This window comes from Apiospora phragmitis (genome assembly GCF_038363925.1).
Source record: "Apiospora phragmitis strain CBS 135458 chromosome Unknown utg000013l:1.0-2965645.0:1.0-2969333.0, whole genome shotgun sequence".
NCBI classification, from domain to species: domain Eukaryota; kingdom Fungi; phylum Ascomycota; class Sordariomycetes; order Amphisphaeriales; family Apiosporaceae; genus Apiospora; species Apiospora phragmitis.
This window is the reverse complement of record NW_027117413.1, coordinates 749,411-772,691: the sequence shown is the minus strand read 5'-3', so window position 1 is coordinate 772,691 and position 23,281 is coordinate 749,411. Positions and strand designations below refer to the sequence as shown.

Here is a 23,281-nt window from a genome sequence, read left to right as displayed (position 1 = left end):
CCCTGTCCCTGTAGCAGCGTCTTCCCTGGTACTGGATGGAAGTCACCAAGTTAGCTACCTCAATTCGCTACCTCGTACAACATGCAACTCCATTCTTCAACACAGCCAATAACATTCCCCTCTATCATGTGAGCCCGGCCCAGGCAGTCGGCTCTGGGACAGAATCCTACCAGCCGTATAAGTATAAAAAGACCCGCACATCATCTGAGATTCCACAAGAGAGTGCAAGGGTTAACCCAGACTCTTACATCTTGACCCCCATTCTCCTCATGATAGCCCGAACTGACTTACGTTGCCGCGGCTCGTCAAACTCTATTCGCGACTAGCCTGCTCTCCTGCCATTTACCTTCACCATGCCCCCCTCAGCAGACTTCGACAACATACATAACGGCAATGGTCGGCCCATCAGCCACTCCAATGGTCACCATCCCGGCAGAATGTCTCACATCACCCGCCCCTTAGTCCCTGGTGTCTACGTGCCCACCGTACTTTTCTTTGACCAAGATGAGGAGATTGACACAGACACTGTCCGCCGTCATGCCGTCCATCTTGCCCGTGAAGGCGTGGCAGGCATTGCCGTGCAAGGCTCTAACGGAGAAGCCGTCCACCTGACTCCCAAGGAGCGAGACACAGTCACTAGAGCCACAAGAGATGCTTTGGACTCCGCAAGCTTCTCCCACATTCCCCTGATCGTCGGATGCGGAGCCCAGGCTACTCGTCAAGCCATCGAGCTCTGCAAGGAGGCCGCAGCCGCCGGTGGAGACTATGCCCTCATCCTGCCACCCTCTTACTACCAGGGCTTGTTCAAATCAGATACCGTCAAGAGTTTCTTCAAGGACATCGCAGACGCCTCCCCCATCCCTATCATCCTCTACAACTACCCACCCGCTGTTGGCGGACTCGATCTGAACAGCGACCTGCTCATCGAGTTAGGACAGCACCCCAACATTGTCGGCTGCAAGTTCACTTGCGCGAACACGGGCAAGCTCGCCCGTGTGGCTGCCGCCTTCAAGGGATCCAGCAATGGCAAACAAGGCGGGCCCAACTCGGCGGCCAGCAAGTTCGTTTGCTTTGGCGGCTCGGGCGACTTCACGCTCCAGACGATGATCAGCGGGGGCCAGGGTATCATCGGCGGCATCGCGAACCTCGCGCCGAAGACCTGTATCCAGACCATGAAGTGCTACGACGAGGGCAAGATCAAGGAGGCGCAGCGCCTGCAGGAGATCCTGGCGCGCGGGGACTGGGCTGCGATCCAAACGGGCCTCGTGGGCACCAAGGTGGCCATGCAGGAGTATATGGGCTACGGCGGGGGTGGGTTCGCAAACCTCTGCCCAAGCCCGAGGGCGAGGAGAGACGCAAGATTGTCGAGGCCTTCGCTGAATTGATGGAGCTCGAGAATAAGCTGTGTGGTCTGACTACGTGAAAAGGAGGTGCGATGTGGACAAATCACGGTACGGTCTGTTTAATGGCTTCCAGCGGTTCTGTTCATCGGATATCCCTAAAAGTTTATCAATTGCTGATTATTTTCCTGCAACTTGAATGTATGTGTTGATAACGCGTCTCCACGGCTAAATGAAATATCATATTACTGTGTCTGGTTTCATACCATCCATGCCACGATAGGCACTGCTTGATTGAACAAGTAACGGCAGCAGTGCTGTTGAGCCACCCTTCTAAGCCCTATCATGATGCTCGCATTTGAGATGCACAGCTGGTGTCTTCTTCTTATCATGGTTGCAGTGTGCTTACACTTACCCCTGTCTGCCGTTGCCGTAGCGGGCTATTTGCAAAGTACCGCAGCCAAGTGCTGCAGCCACCTAGATGAAATCGAACGATGCATATTAATCCCGTGCTTGGTTGTGCGACGGTTCGGTAATCAGAGCAATCCGATTGGTTTGATTCTCAGCCGGGACATGGAATCGCCATGCGGTTGATTGAAGCATCACACAAGGCTTGAAGGATCTAGGTTGACACGAAAAGCATTGAAATTAAGACAGGGGACGGGACTTTCCGGGTTCACACTGCCGCATCGCCCGGGTGTTTATTCCCAGCGCATCGCAGGGTTTTTTTTTTTTTTTTTTTTTTTTAAAAAAAAAAAAAAAAAACAGTGGCTGATCTTCCAATAACTTTAGGCCTTGTAAGCGCTACTCATTCTCTCACCGTATCCTGACAGAAAAAAGACATGTCTTTTCTTCCCGTTCCATGTCATTCGATCCATCCTTCCGTAGCACGCCATTTCCATCGCTCGGAAATGCAGGCAGCCGCCAGCACAGGAAAAGGATTGGCAAGGGAATGCGAGCCTCACAGTAGCATTCGTATGGGGTTTGTCGAACGTGGTGCGAGACAGTCGAGTAAGGCTCGCTCGTGGGGGCCGGCGAGGAGGGAAAGTATGCTCCGTGTGTCGTGTCACCGCCCATCCGATTGCGATTGATTGAGATGCAGATGCGACCTGCATGTGCATTCTCTCGTCATCCAATGTAATATGTAACCGGATAGATTTGATGGCATGCGCTCCGCTCCGTACGTACGTACGTAGGTTAGTACGTCGCAGTGGTTGGGTGGTGTTGGTATTCTTGAAATAGACTGATTGCAGGGCCTTTATTAGGGGGTGCGCGCGCCCGACTACTTGGGCCTCTCACGGAGAGCATCCCAGCCAATCCAGGTGCTTTCCGATCGCATCGTCGCTCATCCGCGAATCCCAGCAGCGCACGATACAAACCGGCAAATCCGCCAAAACGCCCTGGGCGGGAAAAGGAAGCAAACAAACCTCGCACCCATGGCAAACCCCCCACGGCGACCGGCGGAATGTAACTCTTCCATACCTCCTCCTGCATGCGTCCCTCATGGGACTTTGTTGGTTTCGATGGTACTGTACTTGGTATTGGTTACCGTATGAGGTTGGGAAGAGCTGACCACGAGAAACAAGTAATTGCCCAGCAACCAACTCCATTGATGATAGCGACAGCCGCATGAGCTGAATACAGTACCTTACCTAATAGCAACAACATCCACAGCGCTACCGACGATATGGTAATGCCGCGTGCGGCACCTGTGCTTATCAGAACCCGCAGGCAGGGGTTCATGACTCGGAGGACCAAGAGATAACGACGAACCGGCGACCCGCCAATGAGGTGCCAGCGGCAGTGACTGACCGATAACAACCCCGGAAATGATGGTCTCCAGCGATGGGGTCCGATAAAAGAATCTGGGGATTAATCCAGCAGACTAATACATACCACGTCCTTATCAACTGTTTACATCGGGCTAATTGCCGCGTCATCGTATCGTATATATCTCGATGGTATTTCACGTCTTTGTGGCGCGCAGTCCGCGCAAATCGTACTTCCATCCATCTACGGTCAGCGGCATCCAAACCCTTTGCTCGTCGAACTTTATGACTTCAACCCAATCCGATTGGAGGAAATAAGACGGGCAGAAAGAAAAACATGCCCGCTATCACAACCACGGAAGACGGCGCCATGCAGGCCAGTGATGACGCCTCTGTTACCAAGAGCTCCATGGCCGGCGGCGATAAGGTCGCCGATGCCGAGAGCGCTCACGGTGGTGGCGATGTCGACATTGGGGAGACGGCAAAAGTCGTGGACGCACAGGCTGAGAGAGCGCTGTGCCACAAGTTTGATTTTCGATTGCTGCCCGTCTTGGCCGTTATGGTACGTCTACGCCGCGCTATGTCCCGTAACGCACTACGCCCAAAAACCTCTCGGCATCTAGCTCTAGCTGCCGCTGGCGTAACCTCGCTTACAAGACCAAACCGAAACTGACCTCGATCCTCTTCATCAGTACCTCTTCAATGCTCTCGATAAGGGAAATCTGGGAAACGCACAGACCGATGGAATGTCAGAGAGTGAGTTGGCCCCTTTTCGACGCATTATTTACATACAGTGCCTGTGCTGTGCTAATATGTTGTGTACTCAGATCTTGGGTTCGCACCCGGCCAATACAATTTGATCCTTGCCATCTTTTTCGTTCCCTATGTCATTTTTGCACCGCCCCTTGCCATGGTAAGCGACTTTCGGGGATTTTTCCTGTCTATTACAAGCGTTATTCCTTGTTATCCCAGTGTTTCAAGGGGGGTAGATTCGCCGTTTATTCGAGGAGTTGGCTTTCTTCCCTCCTGACATCCCGTTCGTCCCAAAAAGAGTGACACTAACACCGAGAGTTGGTAGGTCGGCAAGAAGTTCGGACCTGCTCGCGTCTTGCCTATCCTGATGTGCAGTTTCGGATGCATGACGCTCCTCACAGCCGCCGCCAAGAACTTCAGCGGTATCTTCGCTCTAAGATGGTTCCTAGGCATGTCCGAGAGCGCCTTCTTCCCACTCGTCATCTACTATTTGACCACCTTCTACCGCCGAGGTGAACTTGCACGACGACTGGCCCTGTTCTATGCCGCCTCCAACTTTGCTAGTGCTTTTAGCGGTCTTTTGGCCTTTGGCGTTTTCCAGATCCACTCCCATCTGATTGACTATCCCTGGCGTTGGCTGTTTATCGTGGAAGGTACGGCCACGGTCCTGTTCTCTCTTTTCGCGCTCTGGTACCTGCCCAAGAGCGCTGCTAGGCCAGCTTCTTGAACGCCGACGAGAAGGCGCTGGCGTATCACCGCATCCTGGTCGACAGTTCGTCGGTGGTGAACGAGAAGTTCAACCTGAAAGAGTCCTGAAGGTGTTCAGGCGTCCCACAACGTACGGCTTCTTGCTCATCGAGATCTGCCTCGGCGTGCCTTTGCAGGCGGTGAATCTCTTCCTGCCCCAGATCGTGCAGAGGTTAAAGTACGACAATGTCAAGACTAACCTTTACACGGTGGCACCCAACATCACAGTAAGTTTTCGATGTTACCTTTCGTAGCCCAAGCTAGACATACTAACGTGGGTATTAGGGGGCGGTCATGCTACTGCTGCTGGCTTTCAGCTCTGATCTGACGAGGATCCGGTTCCCTTTTATTGCCCTCGGTTTTGCTTTCACGTTCATTGGATTCGTGATCTACGCCACCATTCAAGATGTAACGGCTCAGATCCAGGTTGCCTACTTTGCGACGTTCATGATGTGCTGGGGTACTAGCGCACCATCCGTCATACTGAGCACCGTAAGTCTTATGATGTTTACACCATCAAGTTCCCATTTTGCGACTCATGCTAACGAGCGGGTTACCTATAGTGGTACAACAATAACGTCGCTCATGAAGGCGAGAGACTCACTTTGACGTCCGTTTGGCGTGCCCCTGGCCAACCTCATGGGCCTGGTGGCTAGTAACGTCTTCCAGACCAAGGACGCCCCCAAGTATGAGCCCGCGCTGATCACCACGGCCATCTTCGGCGCTGTCGGCTGTCTCGGGGCGGTCTGCCTCGGCGCCTTTATGATGTTCGACAACAAGCGCCGAAACCGCCAGCAGGGCGTCAACCTTACGGCCCGGGACGTCCCTACACTGAAGCTGCGGGACGGGCCACGGGTACCGGAGTTCAGATGGTTCCTGTAGATCATAGACTGTACAGTATACATAGATAGCACCTTCAATCCAATTAACGTTCAGATTATTTTATTCCGTCCTGTCGCGTCTCCCATGGGAGAACTCTCAAGTCAAACGATGAGAAAAGGAAGAAATTGGCCTAAACCTGCTCAAGTTCGGATTTCTGCCCGGGCCACGCCCCTCGATTAAGGACGGGGGATGAAGCCATGAAAAGAATCCCTCGAATAAGATGTGTCACAGTCGAAGACTCAACCCCCTATTCTAGGTGATAAGCTAAAGCGGGGTTTCTATGGCGTGACGATGTCCGAACTTCGGCTCTCCCCCAACACTCGACCCATCAATCTCCCAAATTACCACCATAGGGCATTTCTAGTATCCCACTCGTTCGTTATTATTGAACGCTTATGCATATTCCTCGTCAGTAAAGTACAGCGCTATGCCAGATTCACCAAAACTTCGCGTAGCCATCATTGGCGCCGGGGGGCTCGCCGCGGCCATCGCGCTGAAGGATGAGCCAGGTGTCGACGTGCAGATCTACGAGAAGACATTGGAGCTTCGGGAGGTCGGGGCAACGATCGCTCTGGGTCCGAATGGAATGAGGACGCTGGGAGAGGCTCGGGGTTACCGACGCCTTAGATGGGTCGGTGGCCTTTCGGAACGAGTCACGGCATCCCATGATATACCGGTTAGGCTACCACTAGAATCTTGAGAGGCGAGCCGAAAGGCTAACTGTTCGAGTAATTAGCCACTACAAGACGGACGAAGTAGTATCGTTTGATACCCACAGCGAGTCTGTGGAAAAGCGTCATCACACAGCTCCTTTCTTCCGTCCGCATCTTCAGCAAACCCTAGCAAGACGTATAGACAAATCTACTCTTCACCTTGCTAAGGCTTTTCAATCATACTCATTCGACGAAGAGTTGCAAAAGCTGGCCATCACCTTTACCGATGATCCGATTGAAGCTACCGACATCTTGCTGGGCGCAGACGGCATTCACTCTCCCGTACGCCAGTTCTTCGTCCCCACCTCGAAGACCCGGATCACTGGCTGGACCACGTTCCGGTCCGTGTTCCCGATGTCGCACGTCGAGCAGATCCCCGATCTGCCCCGGAAAGCCGTACACATCTGGGGTTCAGACCGAACCTTGTTCGTAACCCCCCTGGCCTAGGGTCTGTTCTCCGTCGTGGGGAGCCATCAAGAAGACCCTGACGGGCCGCTAGGAACAGCACAGCACCAAGCTGCGGCGTGGGACTCAAACGGCGCGGTGGATGACCTGCGTGATTTCTATCCCCTTGAGCGCTGAGTACACCTTTAAAAGTGGCGTGTTTTTTTTGGCCAATCGAAGAGCGTGCATCCCTTTTGTACGCACCATCTTCTGGCTTATGCACTCCAATGCATCCAATCCGTACGGCAATTATTAGTGCGCGGTAATCGCTCTACTGGCGTTCCGGCATTCTCGACCACGGGCGCGGATATCGAGGCTGCCCTCAGGTTATACGAACAGACGCGGAAGCCGCATACTGATCGGGTGCAGCAGACGGTGCAGAGACGCAATGAAACTATGGTGCAGCGTATAGGGAAGGCGGAGTCCGATGATGAGTTGCGATCAAGGATTGCTAACAGGCCCGATCTAAGATGGATTCATGAGCATGATGTAATACATGCATTCTCGGAAGCTCTGAGCGCATCTTCTTCCCCTGGTTCAACGGACTTCACCGGTCAGCTGTCGTCCTCCTAAAGAGCTAAATAGGGACTAATTATCAGCGAGTAATCGCTGAAATAGTGAAGCACACTTAGATTATCCTAATCCCGGAGCTGGGTTGACCAGTGAGTTGAAAAGCCCATCGATCTACATCAATTGGAATAGCATGATAACCCCTGACACTGCCTGCTTCTAACTGCATGTAGGAAGCGTCAATACGATATCATGAGAGAGACCCATTACCTTACAGCATATTGTCCCTTCCTGTCTATTGTACTCTGCCAAGGCCCGCTACTTTGAACAGCAGGTTACGCCGCCACAACTCTGGTATCTTTCAGTCCAGAGATTATACCCGAGTCGTCGATATCCGGTGGGCATTTCCACGATCCCCCCACCCTGAACCTGAGCGCGGAACACAATGTCGAACAAGGGAAGGAGGACGGCTTCCGCGCCGGACATTTACTTGCCCAGATCCCGGCCACCACGCCCGGAACGAAGAGAATGGCAATGATCTGCAATGTGAGAAACAAAGCAAACATACCCTTATCGACGCGGAGTTTGACGTAGGGCTCGACCAAGGAAGCCTCGGTGTAGAAATCAGGCGGAAGCGTCGAGATGGTCTCGTTCTCCTTGATCTGCGTGTTACCCCAGTTGTTGGCGTTGAACAGCCAGAAGGGGAACACCAGGATGCTCTGGAAGTTCTGCTCCAGGATCCCCCAAGTCGATGGATCTGACAGTTGCTTCTTCGAATTCCAAAAGCTCGGCGTGATGGAAGTAGGAGGTGGTATGTTGGCGTCTGTGTAGTTCAGGAGCCATCGCGGCGCTTCTCGGTAGGCAGGCAACTCGAGGTCGAGTATCGGGGTCTCGTCCTTTTGGTGTGGCCAATCATTAGCAGGTGCGATCTTTGACAAGTCTGGTGCACGTACCTTGATCCCCACAATGCTGGTGATGGTGTAGTTCTTCCGTGAAGAAACAAAGGAAGCATGTAAGCTGCGAAACGACACTTGAGTAGTGATGTTTGGTGCGGGCTTGCCCACAGCGCATGCCCCTTTCGCAATACCCTTTGGGCAGACAAACATTCGTAAACGCGGAATCTTGTTGTCTGGATTGCTGACGAATCCGCCATCAGTATACTCGAATCCGAAGCATCCCTTTTCAGACACAGCCGGATACTGATTGCGATGCCCTTCTGTCCGAAGATGTCACAATCATCGTTATGAAATGATGTTTTCTTAGCTAATGGCCCTGTGAAATCTGCTTGGATGGAAGGAGCATGGTTTACCCTCATCAGAGAGTAATCTGCATGGTCTCTCGGTACCCAAGGTATCACCGTGGTCAGCCCTCCAGAGAGCAAGTATGAGTTGCACGGCTCGGTGGCACATGTCCGAGGCTGTGCCACTGTTGCGATCAGGGAGTTCACAACCAAAGTGTACGCGGATGCGAGGTAGTTGTACGGTACCGTCTCATACTGATACCCTGGTCGTAAGGTGTGCAAGAAGTTTCTAATGGAGCTACGAGCGATCCATTGAATCGACCGACTCCCGCAGTGACTGGGTAGGTAAATGCAGTATCATATACCGTGACCGAAGAGGTATTGACTCAAGCGCCTTAGGTTAGCATTGACGTCTCGGATATACTAGGGCTCGTACGTACAGAATAGCACCAAACCGGAGATCCATACGAAGGCTGAAAGGATTAACCTGTTGATTGTAAGAGGTGCTGGTCACTGTATAATTGAGATCCATGTTCTCACCTCAGCGTAGCCAGACCTTTGGTAGATGGCGACGGAGCACCGGATCTGATGATGCCAAAGACACCCCAAGCACTCGTAGAGGGAGACAATGACAGGATTGTCGGATACGGCAACCCCTGCGCAAGCGTCATCCCAGTCCAGTGAAGGAGGGTAAACGACCCGTCGAGCGCGATAGTGTTGATCATAGACAGTAGCCCTTGAGAAGTCCTGGGGAACGCGATGATGGTGCTGGCCTTGGTTTTGAGGAGGTTGCTGAGCTGTAGCCCTCGCTGAGAACTCCATTGTGCGTCATAGGTAGCTTGCAAATATGTAATCACAAACGCGAGAAGGGCTAAAGATGCAACGATCGTAGCAAGCTGCAGCCGCAGAGTACCGAACTTTGAAACTGTACTCTTCGGATTGCTATCAATGTCACTTAACGAAGCGCTGGGGCTTTTCTCCAGACGTCCCTTGGCCGCAGCTTCTATAGGTGGGGACTGCAAAGGGAAAACTTCATCAACTGTTCTCCCAGGCGGTTGTTTATCTGGTGGAATATCCTCGGATGGAGTTCGTGGTCCGGGGCGTGGACAGTCCATGCCTTGACCTGGGCTTGGGCTGAGAACAGGTCCATCTGCACTCATCGAGCCCTGGACGTGATGGGAAGGATGAATTGATAATTCGGTCCCTAGAGAACAGGTTTTAGTTGAATGAGACATGGGGGTGGTGCTTAGCTGCTCTTGGTATTACGTTCCTATGAATGACTCCTGGCTTTCAAGAGATGTTTGAAATAGATATGTCCTAAATTGAATCCAAGGTAAACGGAAGGTTGCTGCCGTTGCTGTCATCTTCTTATATAACCATGTAGCCCATTCATAGGTGATAGCCCATCGTATGCATTTGTTGATCAGGCTTTTTCAGCCTTGTATTCCGTTTCCTTACCCAGGAACCGTTTCTGGCTGTGGTTACTACCTACAGGCTTGAAGATCGCTTCGCCTAGTTCCACGTCAAGACAAGTCCAGCAAGGAACTGACCTGGTACGAACGCCAAGTCACCGTTGTACCAAGGAATATTCCACAACGATTGAATCTACCCAACTGTTAACTTGAATGTGTCGCTCAGTCTCATTTGGGTTAAATATAGATAGTCCCGAATGCTGCATATCACGATAACTGGACATATGTTGCGTCACATGTTCATATTATTTTAAACCACTAGAAGACCGGCCTGGTGGCTCTACAAGGCAAAATGCTCGGCTGCGGCCTGAAAACACTGCCGCGTTTTCATATCTGCATGAGATTGTTGCACAGCTGCATTGATTACCGAGGCATAGTGATCTGCAGTTGCGTGCTTATTGGCGTCCATCAAGGCATACGCCTGAAATAGAAAAGAGGCCATGACTGAAGTTACCAGAGATATATTTGGAAGTTGAACAGTCACGACGGCTTAGACGTTGTTGTGTATGAATTGGCCATTGGAGTAAGTCCATGGAGATACCTCCTTTCTTATTGCTTGCAGGTCATATATATATATATATTTCCTGTATCCTTTATCGTGGTGATCCCCGTTTGCTGACAGTATCGGCAGAGAACAACCATTGAGAACATTGCTACGAGCTAAGGACAATGATTGAGCTCAAGGCCTTTTGCTTGGGGATGTTGCTTTTACTTTTGGGGTTGCCACAGTTGCTAGTGGGTTGAAATTTGAAGGTTCACAACTCCCCATTCACGTACTTATGTCTGACAACTTACGCTAGCCTCTCCAACACCGACAGTCACTAATCCTCTGGATCTTGGGTCGATATCTAGATACTACGGCTGTATCATTGACGGATTCTCTGGGACAGTATTTGGTTGGTGGGACCCAAGGAGCCAGTTTAACTTTTTGCGCCTTGGAAGCGGCGATATTATAAATAACGCCCCGCTACCTGCTCCCGATGTGACCATCATCAGCGTTGTAAAGATTGTGTCCAACATCACTTCTGTCCGCACCGTGCTGCCAGCTGGGTGGAAGCCACCCCTCACCAACGCTGAAGGAACACAAACACAGGATATAACATACACAAGTGCTGGCATTCAATACACAACAACCATGTGAGAGAGAACATGCCCTGGCTTTGAGAATACAAGCTGGCGTTTATCTTCGAGCATTCCCAACCGTATTCATCAATTGGCCAGAGAGGTACACATCCTGGTTCACTATGGGCAACATGACCACCAGCGTTGTTTCAACCTTTCCAACGCCTACCTCTCAGTTCACTGGAAGAGATGAATACATCTGTGGGAATGTAACATATGGCTCTTCGAAGAGCTGGCTATACCCAAAGGGCCTTCTAACAGTCCCAGAAACAGTGCTGGGTTCTGGCTCTTTTCCGCTGCCATATCTTGCCGCTCTTTTCCCGGACCAGCCAGATCTCCAGTGTTCCTGGTACTGGCCTATGGGTTCGAACTGGGGAGGATTCATATCATCATGGGCCATGTACACTTCTACAGAGTATGTTACTTAGCAAGTGAGAGGCTTGGGGGTCTGGGTAGTTCATAGACCTTTTCATAGGCAACATGTTGGGAGATATCTCTCCGCACTTCTCCGCAAGTCTACCAGACTCCAGATGTATCTAGATCCTTCTATAGACACGCTGTCCACTTCTGACTAGGTCTATAAAGACCCAGCCTTCATCCGGGCTTCAGGAGATGGATAGCCAAGGAGATCAGACAATACACTCCTTCACCCCACCCAACACAACAAATTGAAGTGTGGTATCCCCACTGCACACATTTCTGTCTTCTCTTATAACCAGTACGTCATTAGTGGAGCATAAATTGTTAATAAGGGGCTCTTGGATATTGCCTAGAGTTGTCAACCCAAAAAGAAACTGCGTCTTGACTTTCCAACCAGGAACCATTTCCCATGGAATGATTTTTGTCTTGCAAACTTGACTAATATTACCATTAACGTTGCTTTGTATAAAGCTTCCATTAACTAATCCCCTCGCGATTGTTGAATCATAACAATGGAGGACCATGAGACAAAGCACAGCCCAACACTGCCAGAGCGATGGCCTGTCACCGTCACCCAGATATCCAGCTCGAGGTTGGGTTGTACAAGGCTTGAGAGGAGTTGGACCGAGAATGGGGCGAATACCGATCACAACAAGGCTCCGAGGCGAAATGTTTGAAAATATTTCCAGGAACCAATAGGGAAAGGTCGCATGTGCTTCAACGCCTTGCCCAGCCTCATATGTGTGACATTGCTATTCTATTTAGATGAATGCTTTACACTGCCTGATTGATTATCGATCTGCAATAGAGAAAGGTTTTCCTCGTCTGTGCAGGGGGCAGGCAAAGGGTTGTCTCTTTGCTATTTATAGATTTCAGCTCCAAGACATGGCTTTTGGGTCTCGTATTTAATGGCTGCGTTCCTTATATCTACTTGGGGACACAGCATTAGTCTCTGCTTATGAGGTCAAACAGCATTTGTCCCCTAGTTATTGAGGTTGCTTCTCCCAAGGCAGGCTGTGGTGAATTGTGGGTGCTTCATTTACTACCCATACTGCACCGGTCTGAAAGACCGGTGAAGGTCACGGCACCTGGTGATTGACGCAGGCTTGCCGATCCCTTGCTGGCTGATAAGTGCTTTTTTAATTCGTATTATTTTTAGAACGCTATACGGCAGACCTCCATGATAGACAATAGAGTAAGGCAAAACTATGGTCCATGGCGGCCCAGGCCTGGGCTGTTTTTGAATGGCTTTGGGTCGCATCTCAAGCCGAGGGCCTTTCTTGGATGTTTGGTGTGTGGGCTCCAATGGAACCTGGTGAGATACGGCCCAATGTTGAAAAAGCTGTATTTAATGTACACGCATATATATATCATATAGAATATAACATAGTTTGCGCTATGCTCCCAGTTGGGATGGAATCTTTTTCTCATTAAACCTGGAAATCACCGTTATCCCACTGAGATGGCGCCCTTGGTATATCCTTGGACATTATTCTGCATTTCCGTTTTTCTAATGTCGGTGGCTGCTCGTGAGTTACATTTTCTTTAGTAAGGGATAAGCTACCATAATAGGAGAATTTGACTTTTAAACTTTTGATATTAATCTTATATCATAGTATCTGCAGCTCCAACCATCACACAGCCTCCAACTACTAAAGCATTTTGTGTGGAATAATGCTCAATGACTACAAGAACTGGAGCAACAATATATGGATGGTGGGATGTGGAATCCCAGTTGAATTGGCCCTTTGATCATAAGCAGGCCGGGAAAAATTGGGACGCAAGCGTTGTAACAGCGACAATTGTTACGATAATCAACACTGCCTCCAACACAACCTCAATACAGACCAAGATGCCCATCGATTTGAAACCACCTCTTACCAATTCCAAGGGAACTCAGATCCGGGTCGTGACCTATTTCTTGGACAATACTGCGCATTCGACAACAATGTGAGGCATACTGACCTTTCCACTGGCATCTGAACTGACGCTTGACCCCACAGTGCTTTTCCAACGACCTTCGTCAATTGGGCGGACAGTAATTATACGTACTACGGAACGCCATGCCCAGGCACTACAGTTACTACAGTCTTTCCGATCACATCAACTCCTCAGTTCATAGCCGATGATTTCAATTTTCGCAGAGGCATGTATGGTGGGACAACCAATCTTTTCGACCCCAAAGGTATTTTAGCGAATCCAGCTGGAGTGAACTGTCCCGACGCTTATGGAGTACTACGTCTCAATTTCATGTTTCCGGATATGCCCGAGGCTCATACTACTTGCACCATAAACTCTGATGCTGGAGGTCATGTATGGGGCGGTTTCGTTTCTTCCTGGGAGCTTGTTATTTCAACAGCTTACTCTCAATAGGACCTGGCGATGATTTTATGTTGATTTATTTTACTCAATTCGTCACTCTTTTCTCAGAAGATATTTTGCGAAATGGTTTCTTATTGCGACACTTATGGGGATCTGAAATAGGGGGCTAGAAATTAGACTAGCTATAGGGTTTAGTCTATAAGTTTTTTATTAAATGAATAACGTAATCCACGGTCTAATTAAATATACGGTTTAATTAAATACATGGTTTAATTAAATACTTTCTTATAATTCCTTATAACTTATATTTTATTCTTTATACTTTTAATACTTATAATAATAAGTTAATAAGAAAAGAGCGATATATAATTAACGTTTTAAACGCTTTAAAAAGACCTTAAATTAAGTGTACGATTCGTAATATAAATATATAATATCCTCTATATAATTTTACGTCACTAGTATCGCGGTAATATTTCACGACGAGATATATAATCGCTAATATAAAAACTTGCGAATTTTAAAAAATAATTAATCGTACGATATATAATCGATCTAAATTCGCGATCGTTTTAGCCTCGAATAAATAATATTAAAGATATAACGAATCGATTATTTTATTAACGTAACGCGGGACGCGTCGGCGTTAACTAAGCCTCTAGTTTCGTACGACGATAATTAAACCTCCGGACACGTTTTAATTAAAAAAGTAATTTATTTTCGTACGAAATATAATTTATAAATATAAGATTTAAAAAGAGGATATTTATAACTTTAATAAAACCGGCTTTTTTATAAACTAAATCTCGTTTAAAATAATCGTAACCACTTTCGATTAATACGAGAGGCCTAAGGTAATTTAATAAAAGAACCGAGAATAGGTTATAATTATTTAAAGCGTCGGATTATACGGTTACGCCATCCCTCTATATATTATATTTACCGAGAAAACGTACCTCTTTTTTTAATACGAAAACAGCTTATTATCGAAGGACTAAATAATCGCAGTTATTAAAAACGGCTAAACTATAAACGAGAGAAACGAGGACTAAATTTAATACTTTAATAAGTATACGAAATCTCGTATAAAAAGTGTTTATCGCCTATTAGTCTTTAACGGCTATAAGAGCTACTACTTAATAACTTTTAAGCTTTATTATAAAAAGAACTCGATTATTATACTTTATATACCTTTTTATTTATTATATAAGCTCTAACTTTTTAATATCGGCTGTTTTCGTATATTAAAAAAGTTATACGAGAAAGAAATCAAGGGTTTTATACGAGCGCATATTACTTACATCTTAAAGGAGGACTTTTTACTAACGTTTTTAAAAGCGTTCTAGGCGACTTTCACTGTTTTAAATATTTAAGGAGGTTTTCGAGGGGTAAGTGTTAAATAAGCTTTCGTATATACGTATAGGTTCCGGGTTTAATCGAGGTTTAATCGTTATATTCTATTATTTATATTTATCTCTAGTACTAGTTATAAGGGGTATCGTATACCCTTCTTTATAAAATAAAAAAGGGGTTCGTACGCGTAGGTATATAATACCCCTTTTAAAGTAATATAGATAGCTTTAGTTCTAGCTATTCTAATACTAGCAGTTTTCTATTTTAGCGATAAAATTAGCCTGTTCCCCTTTTTAGATACGAGCCTTCCCTCTACGAGGGTCTCGTACGGTTGGGTTACTCTAATCCGGTATTAGGTACCTGCTTAAACCGTACAGGTAATGCTGTACTTTCTTGATATCGTTTTAGTTAAGTAACAGGTTCACTCGATTAGTTATTTTAATCGTTTATCCGAAAATAGTAAAAGTAATAAGGGGACCGTCGTATATCTTAATACGTTATACCTCGTAAAGGACTAATAAAAATAGTTTTATAAATAAATATTTCTTTATATATATTAAATAGGCTTTCGTACGTACGTATAAGTTCCGGGTTCAATCGGGGTTTAATCGTTATATTCTATTATTTATATCTATCTTTAGTACGACCTACGAGGGGCATCGTATGCCCCTCTTAATGAAATAGGAAAGGGGTTCGTGCGCATAGGTATGTGGCACCCCTTTTAGAGTAATATAGAAAACCTTAGTTCCTGCTGTTCTAATAATATATAAATAATTTATATAGTATAAATTCTTCTTTTATATATATATATATATATTTTTAAAATATTATATAAAAATAAATTATATACTTATATATATATTTATAAATATATATATATATATATTTACGTAATACTTAATTAATAAATCGTTAATTCTTTTAATATTATTATTATTAACGTAATTAATTATAATTAATACTAAGTAATATTATTAACTTTTTCGGTTTAAAATTAATAAGCTATACTTATATTTTATATTAATATATAATATCTTATTTTTTTTCTTAATTTTTAATATTTATTAATTTTATATAATAAAATAAAGAAGTTCGCGTTTATAACTTACCGAGCCGCGATATCGAGATACGCGTACCGGTAAATAATAATATTCGCCGCCTATTCGCTTATATTATTCGTTGCGAAGGTTATTTCCGTGCGGTTTTTATCTAGTCGCGCGGTAATATTAATAACGTTTATAATAATCGGTACGTCTAGTCCTATATTCCGTTTCGTAAATATAAGCCAGCTGACGGTGCTACGGTCACCCCATACAACGGCGACCATAAAAACTAATAATAATATTACATAATAATAATACGAATAATTCAATTAAAAATTAATACAAAATCTTAAAAACACCGTTTCAGTCTCGAAACGCTTTTATAACACTCCTAATCTTAGATTTAAAGTTAGATTTAATTATAACGGCTTCCGGCGCCGACGATAAAGGAGTAACAGCTTAAGGTTCCGGTATAACGCTATTTATCTCCCTCTTAACTACCATGGCATTTCGTATACGCGTAAACTTCTAGTTAAGGTTAGGTATTACTCTTTTCCTCTTTTTACCTCTTTCTTTCTTTAAATTACCTTTTAAAACTAACTTTTCGTACTCTAATTAACCGATCTAGCTATTTAAAATATCTAAACTCTTTTAAAGCTTTCGGAATAAAACCCGGCGCGTCGCGCTATTAAAAATAATATTATTACTACTAAACGTATCCGCTAACTCTTTAATTAGGCGGCTAGTTATAGGTGTTAATAACGTTATAAAAGAGAATTATTTATCGAAAACGTCGAGGGGAGGCTCAAATGGTCCTACCTCTACTTAGTCTTTTATCCTCCAGTTCCGGCTATTAAAGAACTTATTAATATTACGAGGGAATATACTAATTATAACTTAGCCGCCAGCTATTATATATAGTTAAAAAGTAAACCTTTTAACTAGCTCGTAATACCAGAAGAAGTCCCTCTTACTTATATTTATATTATTAAGCCCCATATAATATAAAATTATTTTCTAATAGTAAGTATTTTTTAATATATTAAAAAGATTAAAATCTAAGGGTTATAATAAGTATAACGAGTATACCGGAAGGAAAAAAAGCTATATCTTATACTTTAAGCACGTTATAATAAAGTCCTCGTTTACGTAGCTAACGTGGCCATCCAGGATAATAAGCCGCCACTAGTCCTCGTTTTAAAGCTTTATATAAGGGATAAAAACCTTATTTAACCACACTAAGGCCAGCTCCTTATTAGTCCAGCCTTTAAGGGATGCCGTAAAAACTTAATCCTCTATAGTATCCGTTAGCGAGTCCTCCTCTTTTAAAAACTATTACTACTAGACCTATTAACCTTTAAATATAATAAGAGGAGGCAAGGCTCGGCCTAAAGCGTTATTATATTCGACCGCAGAAGCCTATTCTCGATTAAAGGAATCTATAATTAATATTCTCTTTATTCTAATAGGTTTAATAACTATTATAATCGTTCCACAGCCGAGCTAGTTACTAATCTCGTCGACGTTAAACCGAAACTCCGAAGGGATCGATTTTAAAATAGGATTATTAAGCCGCTCGAAAAACTCGATAATTTTTTTTACGGAAGTTACGTTAAGCCTTAAAAAATTCATCCTTTTAAAAAAAGTAATACTAATAAATAAATAGCGAGTAATAAATTTTTTAACCTAGTACTTACCGAGTATTATATTAATCTCGTTAGCTTAAAAAATCCGTTAAGCGAATATTTAAAAAATAACGTACGTCGGTAAGCAGCTTAGATTATACTATACAAGGCACTAAATCACGATCTAAAACTCTTCCGCTGTTATTAAGGCTTAAAAGGACTCATTCCGTTATTTTATAGTTTTACGGCCGTAAATCCGAGCCCTTAGAATTATTTTAGGAATATTATACTTCTCGGCGGCTTATTTTATTAACGAGCTATTTATAACATTTTAAATCGCGCGTTATAGTACTAACTCGTTAAGTTTACGGCCTATTAGAAAAAGGAAAAGAAAAGAAAGACGATAATATTATTTAATTAATTATAAATCAAAAGCTGACTGGTTTATATACTGATTTATATATGGTGCTGTCAAGGGCTATCTAAATTTAGGGGTTGCCATTACATGGGGTGACCGTAGTGTTACGACCTGACCTAAATAGGCGGCCAAGATACACCATCCGGCACGGAGCTAGGATAACCCGAGGCGCTTACGAAATCTTATATAAAGAGCCAGTCTATAATAACGCCTTATTAATAATAATAGCTTTATTATACCGCCATAGAACGTCGATAAGTAATAATATAATAATAGTATACTATAACTAGTTAATTAAAGATAAACCACGGTAAATAAACGAGAATAGATAGATAAAAATAAATAAATAAGATAAAACAAATAATAAGGGATGGTTTAAAGTTATATATAAATAAGATAAAGGAGCTACACGATTATAACGCTCCTAGCGATCTAGGAGCGATAAGATCACGACGCTCCTAATAATCTAGGAGCGAGGGGGATCACGACGCTCCTAGCGATCCAACTTAGATTAATAAAAAAAGGATTAGATATATAACGATAAACGTTTTTTATATATTTTATATAAATATTCTTTATTTTAATAATTAATTTAAATATTAATTTTAACTTATTAATAAAATAAATAACTTTAATAAAACTATTATAAATACTTTTAAACTTATATACCTTAATTACCTTCGTTTTTATAAACTATTACCTATTATATTAATAAAAGCGACCTTTATCGCACGTTTAAATATTCTCTTATATTATTAATATAAACTTTAATATATTTTACTAGGTTTTTTTTAAAACTTAAATAGCGTTCGTTATATTTTAATTACTTTTATTTTTACAAGTTATTATTTAAACCCTTAAATAATAATATTATAAGAACTATATTTATACCTAGCCTTAATAATACCGTCTAATAAAAAAAAACTCTTATCGCCACTTTTAATACCTCTTAACAAAACCCTGCTATAAACGTTAATAACAATAATAACAATAACGGGCTTATATAATAAGCGCTAGCTAAACGAATTAAAAAATTCGAATAAAAAAACGCTAATTACTAATACTATTATATTAAGCTTAAAAAAAACATAACGAGCTCTTAATTAAGAGCACTTTAAAATAAATACCTTACAATATTAATAAACTACGCAAAAAAATACATCTCTTCTATATAACTACTAATATTATTTAAACCCCTATTATATTAAAAAAAGTATAAAGATTAGCACGCTAACCCCTTTTAACGAAATAAGTAAAAACCTTCGAGGTTTTTTTATTTAAATTAAAACTTATTAACGGTTTTACGAAAAAACGTTCTAAAACGCCACTTAACGAGTTATCCACGCCGCCTCGTTTTTTAAAAACAAGGCACTCGCTTAATTCAAACCTTACTTAAACGAACTCGTAAAAAACAATTAATAAATTAAGCTATATCATACAGAGGTATAATATATTTTTAAAAATTACGATAATTTTAAACAAACCCTTAAATCACTCTTCTAAAACCCCGATAAAAAGCGACAGGCGGAAAAGGAACTTAAAACCTTTAAATAAAAAAGATCAGCCGCTTTTTATATAACCGAGTTCTAACGCATCATAACTCGATTAAATTATATTAAAACTATAAAAATTATAATATATTACCGAAAATTAAAAAATAATATTAAAAACGAATTTAACCGGCTTAACGCCCCTAATAACTTCCTCTTATATATAAAACTTACTATTAAAATTAATACCCGTATATATAAATAACGCCGCGAAAAATAAAGCGGACTTTAATATTATTAAATATAATAAATAAAATAAAAAATTATATAATACTTATTATAATTATTAAAAACTAAAACATTACGTTTAAAAATATTAAACATTAAAAAAAAACTTTTAATAAATCTTAAAAAAATAACACGTTAATACTATTAAAATAAAAAATACCCTTATAATAATTATTAAAAATAATAACGTTACTATTAAATATAATAACTTATTTTAAATAGCTTATTATAATAATAAATATACCTCCTACTTAGTAAATAAAAAAAATACCGGATAATTCTTTAAAGCCCCGGAAAATAAAAAAGACTATAACCGAAGCGTCGCGATAATATAGAAAGGATAACCCCTCCTTTATAACGAAAATAATAATTTAATAAATAATATTATAAATTAATTAAAATAATTAATAAATTATAAATATTTAATAAATATATTAATAAACGAATTAATAAACGAGATTATTAAATTTAAAAACCTTAAAACCGATAGGTAATTAGCTATCCCTAATATTTTTTACCCCGACTCGAAACACCTACGCTAAATACTTATTATGGCCGGTTTTAATTAAAGAATCTATAATAATTATGTAATAAAAGACGATTTATAAACCTCTCCTATATACGAAAAACATTTTATACTCTTATAAATTTCGTATATATATAATATTTATACGAAACACTTCGTAAAAAAGCTTAAATATAAATAGTTCCCCCGAAAAATTAGTAAACAACTTATTACGTAACCATACCCAGATTATACTATTAAAAAAATCCGAACGTCGATCCTAAACGAATAATACGCGTACTTATTAATATAAAAAGACTTACGGTAATTATAATAATACCACCTAAAAAAACGAAATTAAAGGGAGTGTTTCGAAAACTAATACCTTAAGCACGCCTAGGAAAAATCGCGAGCCTATAAACGTTTAAAAAAAAGCGCCTAATACTTTTAAAACATATAAATATATACCCGATAAAAAAAACCCCTTATTATATTAAAAAACTTATAAAATATTTATAAATTACCGCGAACTTAATAAACCTTCGAATTATCGGAAAAACCCGAATCTTAAATACTAAGGACAGCACTTTATATAAAAAAGAGCACGGAAGCACCTTATAAAAAACGAAAGGAATAACGGCAACGATATAAGGATCGATTATAAAATATCGTTAATAACTTATAAACGTAACGTTTAAAAAATAGACGCCGCTTATTATAAAAGGACGATAACAGGCGGACCAAGACAGGTCCCTATGCCAGATAACGGATAATCGAGCCATCTATAAGTATATTATATTAATACTAAACGTAAAAAGAGTTTATATTAGAGCGCTACTCGATAGCGGAGCGTAAAGAAATTATATTTCACTACGAATCGTTAATTACCTTAAATTCGAATAATAGGAAAAAAACGCCCTATACCGACTTAAAACCGTCGATAAAAAACTCATAACTTATAATAATAAAGAAGTATAAAAAGAAGTTGCGAACCTTTTAATCGATATTAAAAAACGTTATAAATAAATTACGTATAATATTACGGACGTTATAAAATATAATATAATTTTAAGGATACCTTAATTATAAGTAAATAATTTTAAAATTAATTAAAAAATAAGTTAATATTAATAAAATATATTAAAAAAAGGTTTAATTAATAAATAACGGTTTAAAAAATAACCCCTTAATAAATTTAAAATCTTTAAAATATATATTATTATTAAAAAGCTTAAACCGAACATTATAACGATTATATTAAAAAAGTATCGATAATTTAAAGCTTTTTTTAATAAGAAATTAAAAATAGGTTTATTACTTTATACATAATAAAATTATAAAATACCCTTTAAAAATAAAAAAGAACTTTTATTTATACTTATATATAAACTTAACCAAAAATATAAATAAACCTTAAAAAAATATATTACGGAAAATCTCGAGAAAAAGAGTTATTTAACTATCTATATTACTAGCAGGCTTCCGCATCCTCTTCGTTCTTAAAAAAAGCAAGGACGGGAAACCTAAGTAGCGTATATATATCGATTACTAGAAGCTTAATAAAATCACTATTAAGAACCGGTACCCCTTACTTTTAATTAGCGATTTACGAAATAAACTACTATACGCTAAGATTTTTATAATATTCGATCTCTTTAATGTATATAACCTAATCCGAATTAAGAAAGGAAAGAAGTAAAAAACCGCGTTCCGAATTAAGTACGGCTATTTCGAATACTAAGCTATACCTTTTAACTTAATTAATATACTAGTTAATTTTTAATCTATAATTAATCATATCTTACGAGAATACCTTAATAAGTTCGTTATAATATACCTCGATAATATCCTTATTTATTTCGAAAATAATAAATAATACCGAAAACACATAAAATTAATACTTTAAAAGCTATAAAACGCTAACCTATTAATTAATCTAAAAAAGAGCGAGTTTTACTAATAATCCGTCACCTTTATAAAATACGTAATATCCCCGGGCGAAATTTAAATAAAACCTTCGAAAATCTTAATAATTAAAGAATAACCCACGCCTATAAACGCTATAAAAATTAAATCCTTCTTAAAACTAATTAATTATTACCGGATTTTTATCCCCGAATTTAATAAAATAGTAACACTCCTAATAAACTTGATAAAAAAGGACGAATTATTTTAATAAAAAAAACAAAAAAACAAAGCCTTTTATAATATTAAAAAACGGATCTTTAACGAACTAATACTTCGCGTAATAAACCCGTTTAAACCTTTTAAAATCGAAACCGACGTATCGAATTATATAATTAAATAATAACTTAATTAACGAGATAATAACGGGAAAATATACCCGGTTATATTCTTTTTAAAAAAGCTTAATAAATTAGAGCTTAATTATTAAATTTATAATAAAAAGTTAATAATTATTATTAAAACTTATAAAGAATAAAAATATTATTTTAACGGAATAATAAAGCTAATTAAACTCTATACCGATTATAAAAACCTTATAACGTTTACTACTATAAAAAAACTAAATAAATAATAAATATAATAGTTTAAATTCCTATTAAAATTTAACCTTATTATTATTTACCGGAAGAGTAACGAGAACGGCCGCGCTGATATACTAAGCCGATAACCGGACCACTAGGAAGAAATCCCGCCCGAAACGCGGACCATCCTCGCTTATAATTAAAATAGTAACTTTATACCGTTAAAATAATTAAACGTTATAAACTACGTTTAATATAATAATAATTAGGTTATTAAGTTTTAATAATTTAATTAAACCCTTAACCCCCGCGAATTATTTTAAGGATTACCTCGAA

At 41.0% G+C, this 23,281-nt stretch overlaps 4 protein-coding genes across 4 annotated transcripts; 3 read left to right on the top strand and 1 right to left on the bottom strand.

The window, feature by feature from the left end:
* Positions 1 to 353: 353 nt before the first annotated feature.
* Positions 354 to 1,423, top strand: PG994_013978 (uncharacterized protein; the record flags this gene model as incomplete). Its single annotated transcript, XM_066865387.1, has 2 exons — positions 354 to 1,277; positions 1,337 to 1,423. The coding sequence occupies 2 exons, from the start codon at positions 354 to 356 to the stop codon at positions 1,421 to 1,423; spliced, it is 1,011 nt and encodes a 336-aa protein (XP_066708516.1).
* Positions 1,424 to 3,446: 2,023 nt separating this feature from the next.
* PG994_013977 (MFS general substrate transporter) lies at positions 3,447 to 5,491 on the top strand (the record flags this gene model as incomplete). The annotated part of the gene is made up of 8 exons (XM_066865386.1): positions 3,447 to 3,671; positions 3,802 to 3,865; positions 3,937 to 4,022; positions 4,188 to 4,515; positions 4,577 to 4,836; positions 4,895 to 5,101; positions 5,173 to 5,219; positions 5,266 to 5,491. The coding sequence occupies 8 exons, from the start codon at positions 3,447 to 3,449 to the stop codon at positions 5,489 to 5,491; spliced, it is 1,443 nt and encodes a 480-aa protein (XP_066708515.1).
* Positions 5,492 to 5,918: 427 nt separating this feature from the next.
* On the top strand, positions 5,919 to 6,786 carry PG994_013976 (uncharacterized protein; the record flags this gene model as incomplete). The annotated part of the gene is given in 3 exon segments (XM_066865385.1): positions 5,919 to 6,167; positions 6,373 to 6,633; positions 6,652 to 6,786. The coding sequence occupies 3 exon segments, from the start codon at positions 5,919 to 5,921 to the stop codon at positions 6,784 to 6,786; spliced, it is 645 nt and encodes a 214-aa protein (XP_066708514.1).
* A 707-nt stretch (positions 6,787 to 7,493) lies between these two features.
* PG994_013975 (uncharacterized protein) lies at positions 7,494 to 8,930 on the bottom strand (the record flags this gene model as incomplete). The annotated part of the gene is made up of 3 exons (XM_066865384.1): positions 7,494 to 8,287; positions 8,320 to 8,735; positions 8,839 to 8,930. The coding sequence occupies 3 exons, from the start codon at positions 8,928 to 8,930 to the stop codon at positions 7,494 to 7,496; spliced, it is 1,302 nt and encodes a 433-aa protein (XP_066708513.1).
* Positions 8,931 to 23,281: the final 14,351 nt, after the last annotated feature.